At 33.5% G+C, this 12,988-nt stretch overlaps 3 protein-coding genes across 3 annotated transcripts; all 3 read right to left on the bottom strand.

Annotated features, from left to right (window-relative positions):
• Positions 1–2,832: 2,832 nt before the first annotated feature.
• LOC103503811 (protein OVEREXPRESSOR OF CATIONIC PEROXIDASE 3) lies at positions 2,833–6,322 on the bottom strand. Its single transcript, XM_008468168.3, has 4 exons — positions 6,034–6,322; positions 5,551–5,904; positions 4,444–4,749; positions 2,833–3,174 (listed from the first exon to the last, which is right to left on the bottom strand). Exons 1-4 carry the CDS (start codon positions 6,250–6,252, stop codon positions 3,034–3,036), a joined length of 1,020 nt encoding a protein of 339 aa, XP_008466390.1. The 5' UTR covers positions 6,253–6,322; the 3' UTR covers positions 2,833–3,033.
• Positions 6,323–7,197: 875 nt separating this feature from the next.
• Positions 7,198–9,522, bottom strand: LOC103503810 (uncharacterized). The gene is made up of 2 exons (XM_008468167.3): positions 8,652–9,522; positions 7,198–8,058 (listed from the first exon to the last, which is right to left on the bottom strand). Exons 1-2 carry the CDS (start codon positions 9,159–9,161, stop codon positions 7,282–7,284), a joined length of 1,287 nt encoding a protein of 428 aa, XP_008466389.1. The 5' UTR covers positions 9,162–9,522; the 3' UTR covers positions 7,198–7,281.
• A 1,542-nt stretch (positions 9,523–11,064) lies between these two features.
• Positions 11,065–12,024, bottom strand: LOC103503809 (U-box domain-containing protein 8-like). Its single transcript, XM_008468166.3, has one exon. The coding sequence runs from the start codon at positions 12,022–12,024 to the stop codon at positions 11,065–11,067; it is 960 nt and encodes a 319-aa protein (XP_008466388.2).
• Between the last annotated feature and the right edge of the window lie 964 nt (positions 12,025–12,988).

Here is a 12,988-nt window from a genome sequence, read left to right as displayed (position 1 = left end):
CAAACTAGTAAAATTATTATGTGTGATCAATAGATTAGATGATAATAACTTATTATTACACTTACACGTAAGAATATAATATAATTTTGCACTTTCAAATGTTAAAAAATGAATCAAAATATCTACAAAACGTTGTAAATTATAGATTCTAAGAATGATAAACAGTGATAACTACATCGATAAGACTTATATTATTCTCTATCAGTGTCCATCGTTGATAGACACTGATATAATTAGAGTGATATCAGTATCTTTCGTTAACATAATCTAAAGTTTTGCTATATTTTTTAAATATGTTTTTCAATTTTGCTATTTACAATATTTTTTCTAATATAAATATTTAAGCATCGTCCTGTTATATATTTTTACCTCTTTTTTCGTTATGAGAATCTTTTGACGATGAATGAACACATCCACATTTCTCTTTAGTAGATAAGTATGTGATGCAAAGGTTAAATTGTCACATCACTTCGCCATGTACTAGATTAAACATTATATATAAACATAGCTCAATCAACCCAAAACTTAAAGGGCTGTTTGGAGACGAAAAAGAAAGGAAATGAAAGTCCTTTTTCGGGGAGGGAAGGAATAGATTTAATATCCTTTATTCCTTCTTAATCATTCTCTTTTTTATGTTCGATCCTCTTTTTCTTCCTCTTAGTCTCTCTTTTTCTTTCTCAGTATGTGTGTCGTCATTATTATTATTATTATGATTTCAAATTTATAAATTTATTATTGTTATTTTTATTATTTTAATACTATATTTAAAAATTAGAGTTATTCGATGAAATGAAGCTCGCCTACTGCAAGGTTATTTTGAGCGATAATTTGTAATTGTCTGTCTGATTGAACCACATATGACTCGTTTTTGTTTTGGTTTTCATTGCTTTTTTTTTTTTTAATAATTTTGCATTATCAAGGTATACGACGTAATTGATGTTCACCATTTAACTGCATTATAAAAAGAAACATTTGTTTTCCATATTTCATTTCGTTTCAATGCTATCAAGTTAGTCGTATTTCTAAATCGATTGTTAACGATATGAAATTTTCTGATATTGCACTTACAACATTAATTTAAAGAAAATAGATGTAATTTCTTTTGCATATGTGCATACATTAATTAATTTTTTGGGACGAAAAGATTGCGTACAAAACGTTCAAAATTAACATCGTATTTATGAAAGTTAATGAAACATGTTTTTCAACAAAAATCCCAAATTTCGATAAATAAAATACAAATATTTGCACATTGGATTTATAATACAATTTTTTAAAAAATACATTTGTGCAAAATTAAATAAAAATTAATTTTTTCTAAAAAAAATCAATTGTTAACCGTATACAATTCTTGAATATTGCACTTACAATATCAATTTAAAGAAAATAGATGTACTTGTGCTCACATGTAATACATCAGTTAATTTTTTGGCATGAAAAGCTTATGTACAAAACGTTCAAAATCAACATCGTATTTACAAAAGCTAATGAAACATGTTTTCCAATAAAAATTTCAAATCTCGGTAAATGAAATATAAATATCCGTGGATTTACAACGAATTCTAAAAAAATACATTTGTACGAACTAAAAAAATAATAAAAATCGATTGTTAACGATATGCAAATTCTCGATATTTATACAACATCAATTTAAAGAAAATAGATATAATTTCTTCCGTACGTAATACATCAATTAATTTTTTGACACAGAAAGATTGAGTACAAAGCGATCAAAATTGACATCATATTTACGAAAGTTAATGAAATATATTTTTCGATAAAAAGTACAAATTTCTGCAATTAAAATACTAATATTTGTGTATTGAATTTAAAATACGAATTATAAAAAATACATTTGGACAAATTAAAAATAATAATAATAATTTTTTTTACATAATCCTTTCTACTTATTTCTTTCCCAAACAAAGATTATCATAATTTCTTCATATCCCTTTCCACAAACAAGGATTATAATAATCTCCCATAATCTTTCCACTTCTTTCTTCCCAAACGATAATCCTTTCTTTTTCATAATCCCCTTGTTCGTAATCCTTTGCCATATATTATTCTATCTTTTTCTATTTTTCTGCTATTGACGATATACTTAACAATATTAATTATTTTTCTTCTTTAAAAAATTGTAACGTTTTTTTTTTCTATTGTATTTTTTAGTACAACAATCGAGAATAAAAAAATTCAAAATCATGTAAGCCGTAAACCTCCTCTTTTTACAAATGAGAGTACAACAATTGAACTCTTATCGGTAAAATGGTTGGATTCTTACATGTATGAAATTTACCATTAGTATGAAAGGATATATAACCAAATCTAAAAGAATCCCCCACATACTTTTTCAATTGAAAAAAGAGTAGCTAACCTAAAAGACTACTAAAAGTAACTCGTAAAACCTTTTCTTTCTATAATAAAAGGTTTGTTAGTTGCTTTCAACCCATAAATTTTAAATTTTGTATTTATACATAAATTTCAAACTAATACTATATAAAAAAAACATTGTAAGTGACAAAATTAATGAAAATATTTATAAAATATGACAAGATTTTAGATTTTATCAATGCATTGATAAACAATAATAGAAGTATAAGTGACTATTAATATCTATCACTCTATATTTTGTAAATATTTTGGTTTACTTTCCAATATTTGAAAATGTCCCACTGTATATATAGATAGATATTTAAATATAAAAGTGTTTATTTTATGTCCCATAATTCCTCTACATAGTGCTGGGATGGAATAGAACAAGTACCAATATTAGTAGAATAACAAAAATATGCTCCTTCTCACTAATAAGGAAACTATCTATAGAAATCATTCTATGAAACTCTCGGTTCATATTATCAGCTACCAAAAAAAGAAAATATTCAATGTGACTATCACGCATTCAACATTCGAACTCTTAATTCCTCCTTATCTTGTTGAGTAATGGAAAAACACAACTAAAGTAGTATGTTCGAAAGGAGAATAAAGCAATAAAGAAAGCTAACCATCGAGGCGTTTGGTAGATGAAGAAGATCAAACAGATTGAGGAGAAGACCGACCAAAAGGTAGGCGTTGATCAGGAACTCCATCTTCAACTCGCTTATCTTCAAACCATTTCACTATTCTTTTGCGAGGCAGATTTGTCGCTTGCACGATGCTACTAATCATTGCGTTCTGTATTCGTTGTGCAAAGAAGAAAAAAGTTAGACAATGGTAAAATAACAGGTTAGACAACGGTAAAATAACATGTCACTTGATGTATACGTAGAGCTCGGTCTATGACCATCTTGAAGCTCGATAATTTGATCCTCTCCATCCCACCCACTCCTAAAATTGTTCCGTTAGAAATAATATGCTATAGAATTCAATGTTTTCAATACTGCTAATTTCTACCCTCATAACCTGTGTTTTTATGAGTTTATGAGGTTTTTGAAGCAAAATGGAGGATACAAAACAAGCCATAATTTAAGTAAGGCAGTAAATATTCACGAGCACACACAAAAAGAAACAAGAATATGTTTAATGAGAAGGCCAATGATCTTCAAGCTAAGGCTGGGCTGAGGCATTTGTCCCTAGGATCCGATCGGAGTCATTATCACAATCTTCAATTTGTAGAAGATTTGGTATTCCTAATAAAGAGTTCTAAAAACAGATTTTTAAGAAATCAATCCAAACCGACCCTTAGAGAGTTGAGTTAAACGATTTCATTCATCCACACAGATACACATACATATCCAAGATACAAATGTAAACCATTATTGGTTGGTCTCCTGTGTGTCCTAACAACATTAATGATATCCTTACATCCCTCCTGGTGGGTTATCCTTTTAGTGGTTCTAAAAATATATTTGGTTGGCCATTACACGTGCACTATTTGAACTCTGGATTTTTTTTTTAACTCTTTAGAGTAAGTGCAATGGTCATCTTTTGACAGATTCTTTCTCATCCTTCCATCACTTAATGGATTTGATTTTGTTTACCGTAAAAATAAGCACCCATTTGCTCATTTTAGTTTATCGTATCCTATTTTCAAATGGAAATCTGTGTTTTGATCACCTACGAGTGTGGGGGTTACCCCCAAATTGAGCATAGCCATTGGAGTTTGTGGCTCGCATCTCCCTACATCCGAAACGTACTAAAAAATGAAATAGTTTTTATAAAAAAATATGTAAACCATTTTCCAACACAACTATCTAGCTAGCATCTTAACTAGGATATTTCATTACCCCAAACATCTCACTCCATGATATTTGATAATCATGTTCATTCAACAAAACTTTCTGAAAGCAATGTGAGGAGCTCTACCATGCGATCTAACACAAGATTCAAAATTCCTATACCTTTTCCCCAGAAAACTGGCACGGGAATTCATCAGATACTCAAAATGTAAAGATTTTATCAACTTCTTTTGAGGCACAACTAAGGGGAGGAAACTATACTTACAGTTGGCCGCTTTGTTCTTCTATAAACTCTTTCAAGAGTTTCAATCTGAACCTTCTTCAGTCTCTTTTGAGCAGCCCAGCTTTGTTGCATAACATGAACAGGCACCTTCTTCACTTCCGCCTCTTCAGCAGTGTCTACTACTAGAGGTTCTTCATCAGTAGTTTGTAATGTTTTAGTTTCTATAATTGATGGTGTAGGAGTGTCTGGAAGACTAGCACTCAACATCAGAAGACTGGGTGGTGGTTCGCGAAGCAAATCGAGAACGATGGTCCTGTCGAGACAAAGTTCAGCAGCAAGACTCTTGATCTGCAAAGTAAAGGATGCATTAGCCTTCAGCAAGATAGGAAAGTACACACTGCATTAGCATTTAGGAAGACTTTTCATCAGTAAAGTCAACAACAAATTGAGAAAGTACATAGAGAGGTGGAAATAAAATCTGACTGGTTTCTCAAAATAAGTTTTTCTAGCATCAGCAAACGTATTTTGTATTTTTGGGCTTGCTCCCTTTCTCCTCTCGCTCTCACTCTCTCTGCGCTTCCTATGTTCCCTCTTGTTGCTCTCACTCTCTATTTGACCATTTTGTTCTTGCTCTCGCTCCCCATTTTCCCTCACTCTTAGCTCCCTATTTGATGCAAAGAGGTTTTATATGATAAATTCTCATTTGGGTATCAATTTGTTAGAGTTTTGATATAATATTAAATCTACCTTCACTCACCAACTTAAGTTTTAGGGTTGTGATTTAAAATGATATCATAGTCTATGAAGTCCGTCCCAACACTCAATCCAAAAACAAAAATTTGGATCCAACCTTAAGAATCGTGAACCCAGTGAGGCACATCTTCAAGGACATGTTGAAGAGCCCACGTTCATAAAATAAAGTGACGACATCACAAACTTATTTAAGATAGATGTCTCCCCAAATGAAATTATAGTGATTTCATACTTTGATACCATGTACCTAATATCATTCAGAACATTCAAATTGAGCCTCATTCCAAACGGAACTGATTCAAAAAGATTTTGTGCTTTCTAGTTCCCAAATCAAATGGCAACAAAAACCACAGGTTACTGATATTTCATAAAAGGTTCAATGATTGAAAAACTCACACTTGTTTTACGGCGGCCTTTCTTCAAAGCCGAGGCTAGTCGACGAAGTTGCCAGTTCTTAAGTTTTACAGGCATTTCCTCTTCTTCATCATCTTCAAGAACTTCATCATCGTCGTCCTCGTCATCATCGTTGACATCTTTCTCTTCTTCTTCATCAACATCGATGCCAAGAGCTAATCCTAGCTCGCGCTCGAGTCTGGCAAGGTCCTCTTCGCTAAATTCATCGTCTTCACCCTCATCCAAGGAAGACGCGTCATTCTTGAGATCTTCTTCCAGTTGACTAAACAACAACTCAAGAGCATCCTCCTGTACGTCCTCCTCCTCGTCCCTAGCTTCTTTCGGAATCAAATTTCTCTGAAAAAAAAAAAAGTAGAACAACAAATTTTGAAGTTTAGGATAAGCTTAATTACACGCTCATGCCAACGCAACAGAAACAATAAAATATTAAATAAAATAAGATCACCACACTATCTAGAACTCTACCTTCTTTTTCTTCGAAGACGATGAAGACGGACTGACAGATGAATTTTGGTTCCGACGGCGAGCAAATGTGAGCGACAGAGTGTGACAAACCGGTGGACGGTGTAGAAGAGTAAAACTGGATGGAAAAGGCCGGTGTTGAAAGAAGAAGCTACCTCGGCCAGAAATCGATGGCAACCCTGGAAGTGCTTCCGGTGCCGTCACCGGTGCCGAAAGGAACATCGGTTGATTTATGTAGACAGACACTTTTGTTCGCTCAATATCAAACGGAAAGATGATAAACCTTCCTCTTCTCTTCAAAACGACGCAGTTTACTAACACGTGCGCAAAGTTTATTTATTTTTACTTAATTTTGTTGTTTGAATTACCGTTTTCGTTTTTTTTTTAAAAAAAAACACAGTTTTTTAAAAGATAGACAAAAGAAATTTATCTTTCAGTGAAGTATAAATAAATGATAATTCTCTCTTTCTAGTCAGATTTATTAAAAATATAAGATTTAAAATTAAAGAAGTATTAGATCAAAATTGGACAAGTTTTTGTATTTTGTTTTACTTTTAAGATTTTAAGGAACATTTTATATATATACTCATCAATTATATATTTGTTAGTTTAAATTAACTGTATCCAAAAATTTTGTTCAGATTAGACAATCATTAGAAGAAAAAAAATAGTAATAAGAAGTGGAGCTTAAGATGGGCTTGAAAGCCACGTAACTGTGTCAACCATATAGTTTAGCTTATGGTAGAAAGGAAGTAGGATCTCAATAATTAATTAAGAGGTTATAATGGCCATTTATCTAGAAATTAATTTCAATATTTGAATATTTTTCCATTAACTGTGTCGTTCATAAATATATCAATTTTACCTTTTTATTTTTAAATTAAATTTCCATCAAATTTGGTTAAATAATAATAATAACTTTCATCACATGAAAGACTCGATGGGATAAGGGTAGAGACTAATTATGAGATTTATTCAACATAAGATTACTAAATTAGAAAATGATATGTGTAACATTACTTTTCAATATTGGATTATATATTTTAAAAAAAAAAAAGGAAAAGAAAGAGCAAAGCTCTACCCTAAACATTACTTCTACTAGAAATCATTACTATGAAGAGCAGTTGGTAAAAGATAATTTAACCCAAAAACATAAAACAGAAATCATAAATGAATAAGAGAGTTTATTTATTAATTTTGTTGAGCAAAAACTAAAGCCTACAGGAAACACAATGAAGAAAGATGTTTTGGTTATAATTTGATTTCATGTAATAAATAAGCATTTCCTTTATAACTAAGCTGCCTAACCTCAGTCTCAACACAAAATAAATGGCCTTGCAATCCCAATTCTCCCTTCATTCCAGCTGTTTCCCAAACAAGTTTAAAAATCCCCATTGCTCTATCAAGCTGCCTCACCCCATTCCAAACAATTTTCTCTTCATCACAGCTCAAAACCCTCCCCATGAACAACAAAAACTTGTCATTCCCATCACCCTTCAACAACCCACCACAAAAATCCACTTCAATATCCCTAAAATGCCCAAAAAGATAGTAAAGTAAAAGAGTGAACAAGCATCTGGATGAATGGCCCAATGTCTTTGAAAGCTTCTTTTGCACCAAGCTTTCTTGAAGTTTGGCTTCCTTGAATCCAATGCTTCTATCACTCCACACATCTTTGATTTGGGAAAGCCCTTCTTTCATAACCTCAAGCTTTGTTACATAATGGACCAAACTCTTCTCGTCTTTCAGATAGCCGATCAGATCGTTGAACATCTCAAGCATGTCTTCCCATCTTGGCGGTGGAGATGAATTGACAATGGTTCGTTTTGGTGCTGGTCGAATCCATGTTGAAGTGAAGTGAACATTTGAATTGGTGGCATCATCCAAAAACTTTAGGCAACTTGAAACTATCTGAAGCGCCATTATGATCCCTTTGTTGGTTGAGCGATTAGATAATGGAAGCAACTCCAAATTTAACTCTTTCAGTATTTGATCCAATGCACCAGTCCAAATGTGATGCTGTGTAATCTGTTTAAACATCAAACATATACTAATGTAACATTTGGGTTTCATAGTGATTTATCCCAATATTAACAAAAAAAAAAAAAAACATGGCTTGGCCTATAGGGGTTTGGAGATTTTGAGCCCAAGGTTTAAAGTTTTATAGCAACCACTCACCTAGGATAAAATTATAAGATCCCAAATCCATCCAAAAACTTAAGTTAGGGTGAGTGTAAATTCCATATTATATCAATACTTTATCGCTTACCTTCACGAGTAACTTTGAAACATGTGAAAGAACCAATAAGTACAAATCAATATTACTTGCAGCGGAAATAATATTTTAAAGGTTTGAACACACGAACTCTTACTACGATAAGATGTTAGATCATCGATTGATCCAAAATTTTATGATAAGTTAATGGAAGAAGATAAATTTAATGTTATATCACGGACCTACGCACACCTCAATTAATTTTTAGGTAGATGACCACCATGAATTGAACTCTTTCTCTCCTCAAATCTGGAGGCTATGTCCTCTTTTTACCACCAGGTTAACTCATGATATGTCACACCGGCTATTTTCTTTTGGAAATTCTATATGGCCTATATGGTCTAACCTGTGGGCATATGGTGTGGCGCAGTAGTTTCCTTTGTTGGACTGTGACCCCAAGGAAGTTGCACGCCTTGGTGAGTGAATCAACAACCATAGCCTCTCGTTCACTTGAATTTCTGAACCATGCGTGAGTCTGACCATTTATAGAACTCGATCCAGCCATCTCTGTTATTCTCCTCTGAGCCGATGGGGAACCAATCAAGATTCTTACAAGGGACTTGAAAGTGCGCATTTTCTGTTCAATACGCTCATCGATAATGGTCGAATCATCACTAGCATTCACAACTCGTCCATCCATCAAATCCACATTCCTCAACTTACAGCTCAATTTCTTTATCTTCCCAAAAGCCTTCTCGTACCATTCAGACGGTAACACCTCTTGATCGGTGGAGGATTGTTCTGGAGAATGATACAGCATAGAATTTGATTGCGAAGCCCCACATCTTGTGTCAGTGAGATGCTTTAAGCGAGAGATGAAAAACCGCCTCTGCAAATGATTATACAACATAATCATGACCCGGAAGTCACTTCAGAAATTTACTCCCTAGTGGAAATCCGAGCAATGGGTTTGCATATTCTCCGGCGATAGTGAGTTTGCCATAGCCTGGAACTTGATTGCAGCATTTTGTCGAACAGTTGGTGGGTGTACCCTTAAATAAATAAAAATGGAGAATTTGGGTTGTTGAAGTCCTTGTACGAGCAAATTGAAACAGAAGATCTCGACGATTGGCAATCCGGAATTACAAGATTGATGAGAACACTAACGAAATCAAGCGAAGAGTTGGAAATTTTAGCACTCGAGCAAAATCAACTCTAAGGCTGAAGTAAACAAATGCTTCTGTTTTTCTTTTCCTCTCTCTCTTTTTAAACACAAATTTGGACCCACGTGAATATTGTTTGAATTTAAAATTACATGTGGCCCCTACTTCTAATAAATTTTAAATTACTGAATAATAATTAGAGATAGATCATTTAAACCACAAATATTAGGACCAAATACCTTGTCAAACCCAAAATACCTAATTTAAAAAAATATGAAACCAAACCCTTTTTAACTACTATATATTTATTTTTATATTTTTATATTAAAAAGAGAGTAAAATCGAGAAAAAGTCGAACCGTTCTTAATTTTAAGAACAAAAAAATTGAACCGAATTATTTTAAAGTATTTTAAAATTATCAAAATCGAATAGAAAAGCATAAATATGGTATTTTTCAGCTTGATTCAAACCAATAAATTGGTTGGATTCGGTTTGTCTATCAATTTGAACCGAACCGTTTCCACCTCAAAATGGTAAACTTTAGGAAAGAGTAATATTGATTTTGTTACCACAATTTATCGAAAAAGTTGTATAGATAGCATAAGAGTTTCTTAAAAACTGATTATTAATTGACCTTCTATTGAAGTTTTACATATGTAAAATTATCGATTCATCTTTTCTTAAAAACCCTCACATACATGGAGAATAACTATTCTCGCTCTTCGATCTTCTTCGCTCCCTTTTCTTCTGTCACATTGATTTCTCGCACACGGTTTCCCTCCCTTATCTCCCCCCTCGCTTATCCTTTGTCTTGTTCTTTTTTAGTTTACTTTTTCGTCGTTTGGGGAAACACTACCAGTGAATTGACTGATGACTGGTTGCTCGTCAGAGAAAAGAAAGAAAAGAAAAACATCCGTAAAACCTTCCCTGAAAAAGGAAAGAAACAAAAAAACAACCCCATGGAAGAAGAGGAAGAGAAGTAAATGGGGGAAAAAAAGAACAAAAGAAAAGATAAATATATCTATAAATTCACTCGCCCATGATGTCAACAAAAGATCAATACAACAGTGCAATTTTCTCACTACCATTGAAAGTTAATTTTAAGATCTAAGAATGGACTAAAATGGAACAAGGGTAAGAATATAACTTAAAATTAAACAAATTTTAAAATATATATTTAAAATAATATTTTAAATTGTAATTGAATATAACAAACAAAATGAATCAATTAATTTACCTAACACAACAAAATTTCAAAGTTTTAATTTTTGGTTTTCTTACAAAACCAAGACGATTTATAGTTTGGTTGGTCTAAGCATTCATCCAAACTCCGTACACAACCACTAATTGTCACGTGAAAAATAAAATAAATATAAACAATCTTATACATTGTTATGTTAGAAGATATTTCATGTTTCAAAATATTTTCTCTGTCCACACCTCCCTCTGAATAATTTGCAAAATGTAAACTACATTTCAACAAATTTATGGTGAATGAAGTCTCATATGTGAACAATCCATTAGTAATCAAAAACCAAATTTAACATTCCCATAAAAATGATATTTGTTCCCTCAACAATTTCCTCTCCAAGAGGAATGCATTATTGCAATTAAGTTAGCAAACACCAACTTAGAGAGATACCATAATCAACTTCACTACCATTGTGAATACACTGAATCAGCATTTGAATATGTATCAAAGTCACTATTCATGATCTTATTCATGAGCAAACTAGCTCTCTCTCTAGCTTTTGGTGATCCTCTCACAGAAAGATCAGCAACAACACCAAAAAACTCTGGCAACTTCAAAGCATCACTCAAACAATCTTCGCTTTCGTCGAACAATCGCAAAAGTATCTCAGTTGCACCTTCTTTACTCAGCATGCATCTTCCTTTCAACACATTAACCATTGAAATTACGATCCGATCAGTTTTTATCAAAGCTCTCAACCCCTCCTCAAATCTAGCCAAGAGACCGAGAACAACAAGAGCAGTACCAGCGAGATCCTCACCGCTAGCACTCTCCACTACACCAATAAGAACTTGGATGGCTCCCGATCGAACTGCCACAGTGCAGTTCCCATGAAACTGGCCTAGCTCAGCTAAGGAACAGAGAAGGTGATGGGCAGCAGGAATATTAGGAACTTTAAGTGCTCTAACCAATAGTTGTATTGTACCGGCTACACCAAACTTAGCTTTGTTTTTGTCTAACATTGCAAGGCTGCAAATCAATGAGGCCGATAGCTTGACAGTTTCGGGGGAGCCTAGAGATATAAGTGTATTGAGATGGTAGATGTTTTCCATTGATGCAAGAAGCTTTTTCATGTCATGGTTCAGAGAGAGATTGAAGAGAATTGACAGTGAAAGAGATTGGACGGTAGAGAAAGAAGATTTGGAAAGATCAATAAGAATTGAAATCGATCCATCTACTTGTACGAGCAAGTTCCTGTGTAGAGGACTAACCTGAGTAACGGTGACCAAGTTTTGAAGAGCCTTTTCTTGAACTTCGTGGGCATCTGATCGAGCCCCCGCTATACACTCTGTTATAGTTTTATGTGCAGTAGCAACACTCATGGATCTCATGGAAGAAGAAGACTGGAAAGATGCAACTGACATGATGCTCAAATAATATTATTGCAAAAGAGCATGGATAATACAAGCCTAGAAGTTTTAGAATGACTTCAATTTCTAACCTACAATATAAATTAGAAGCTCTATTTTCTAGGGAGAACAGATAAAATTAACTAGTGGCTGGAATTTTGGAAACATCATTCGATGTTATCAAAGTATGAGTAAGGTATATTCCTGTTTTGGTCCTTAAAGAAATTCAACATAAGACAGAAAATGATCCAACCATCCAAGCACCAGGCTGGAGATATAAATAAGTATCATTATGTAGTATGAACCAGTCCAAATAGCTGAAAACAAGCAAGTCTAGTCAAACCACATAGTTGATTACTCCCTAAACAAAGGAATCAATCATATAGTAGAAAAGCCTTTTTCATGGGTCTTGATTGGGGAGGGAGAGAGAGTATACACAGACAACAGTAAAAAAAAAGTATATATTAGAGCTCAGGCAAGAACAAGTATATAGAAACCTTTCTTTTTTTTTTTTCTTTTGCAATCAGAAGTTTGAAGGTATATAAATTTAATTATTTCTTTCCAACGACAATAAACTCTAATCATGATATACCAGGTTAACTCTTCCAAAGTTCTCAGATTGCGACATCCTCTGTGTTGAAATAGAAAAGGCAAGGAAAAAGAGGAAGGTATAATCGAAATGTTCAACTTTACAGGGCATATAAGTGGGGATCGGGGAGACACCCCAGGAATGGAATGAAAACATGGGGTGGGCTTATACAGAATCATTCAAGCAGAAGCAGAAAGTCAGAAGACAAAGGGGGAGAGAACTCACAAAAAGGATAATGAAGAGGCCGGAGTTGTTCCTTTCTGAGGATGGTCCTATCTGCCATCATTATTTACAGCCAAGTTCACAAGGGGAATCTGATGTAATTTGCAGGACAAAACCACATGACATTTAATATTTGGAAATCGTGAGATGGGCCCTGAGTGCAGCAAA

The sequence above is a fragment of the Cucumis melo genome, chromosome 4 (genome assembly GCF_025177605.1).
Source record: "Cucumis melo cultivar AY chromosome 4, USDA_Cmelo_AY_1.0, whole genome shotgun sequence".
Taxonomy (NCBI): domain Eukaryota; kingdom Viridiplantae; phylum Streptophyta; class Magnoliopsida; order Cucurbitales; family Cucurbitaceae; genus Cucumis; species Cucumis melo.
This window is presented reverse-complemented; position numbering and strand designations above follow the sequence as displayed.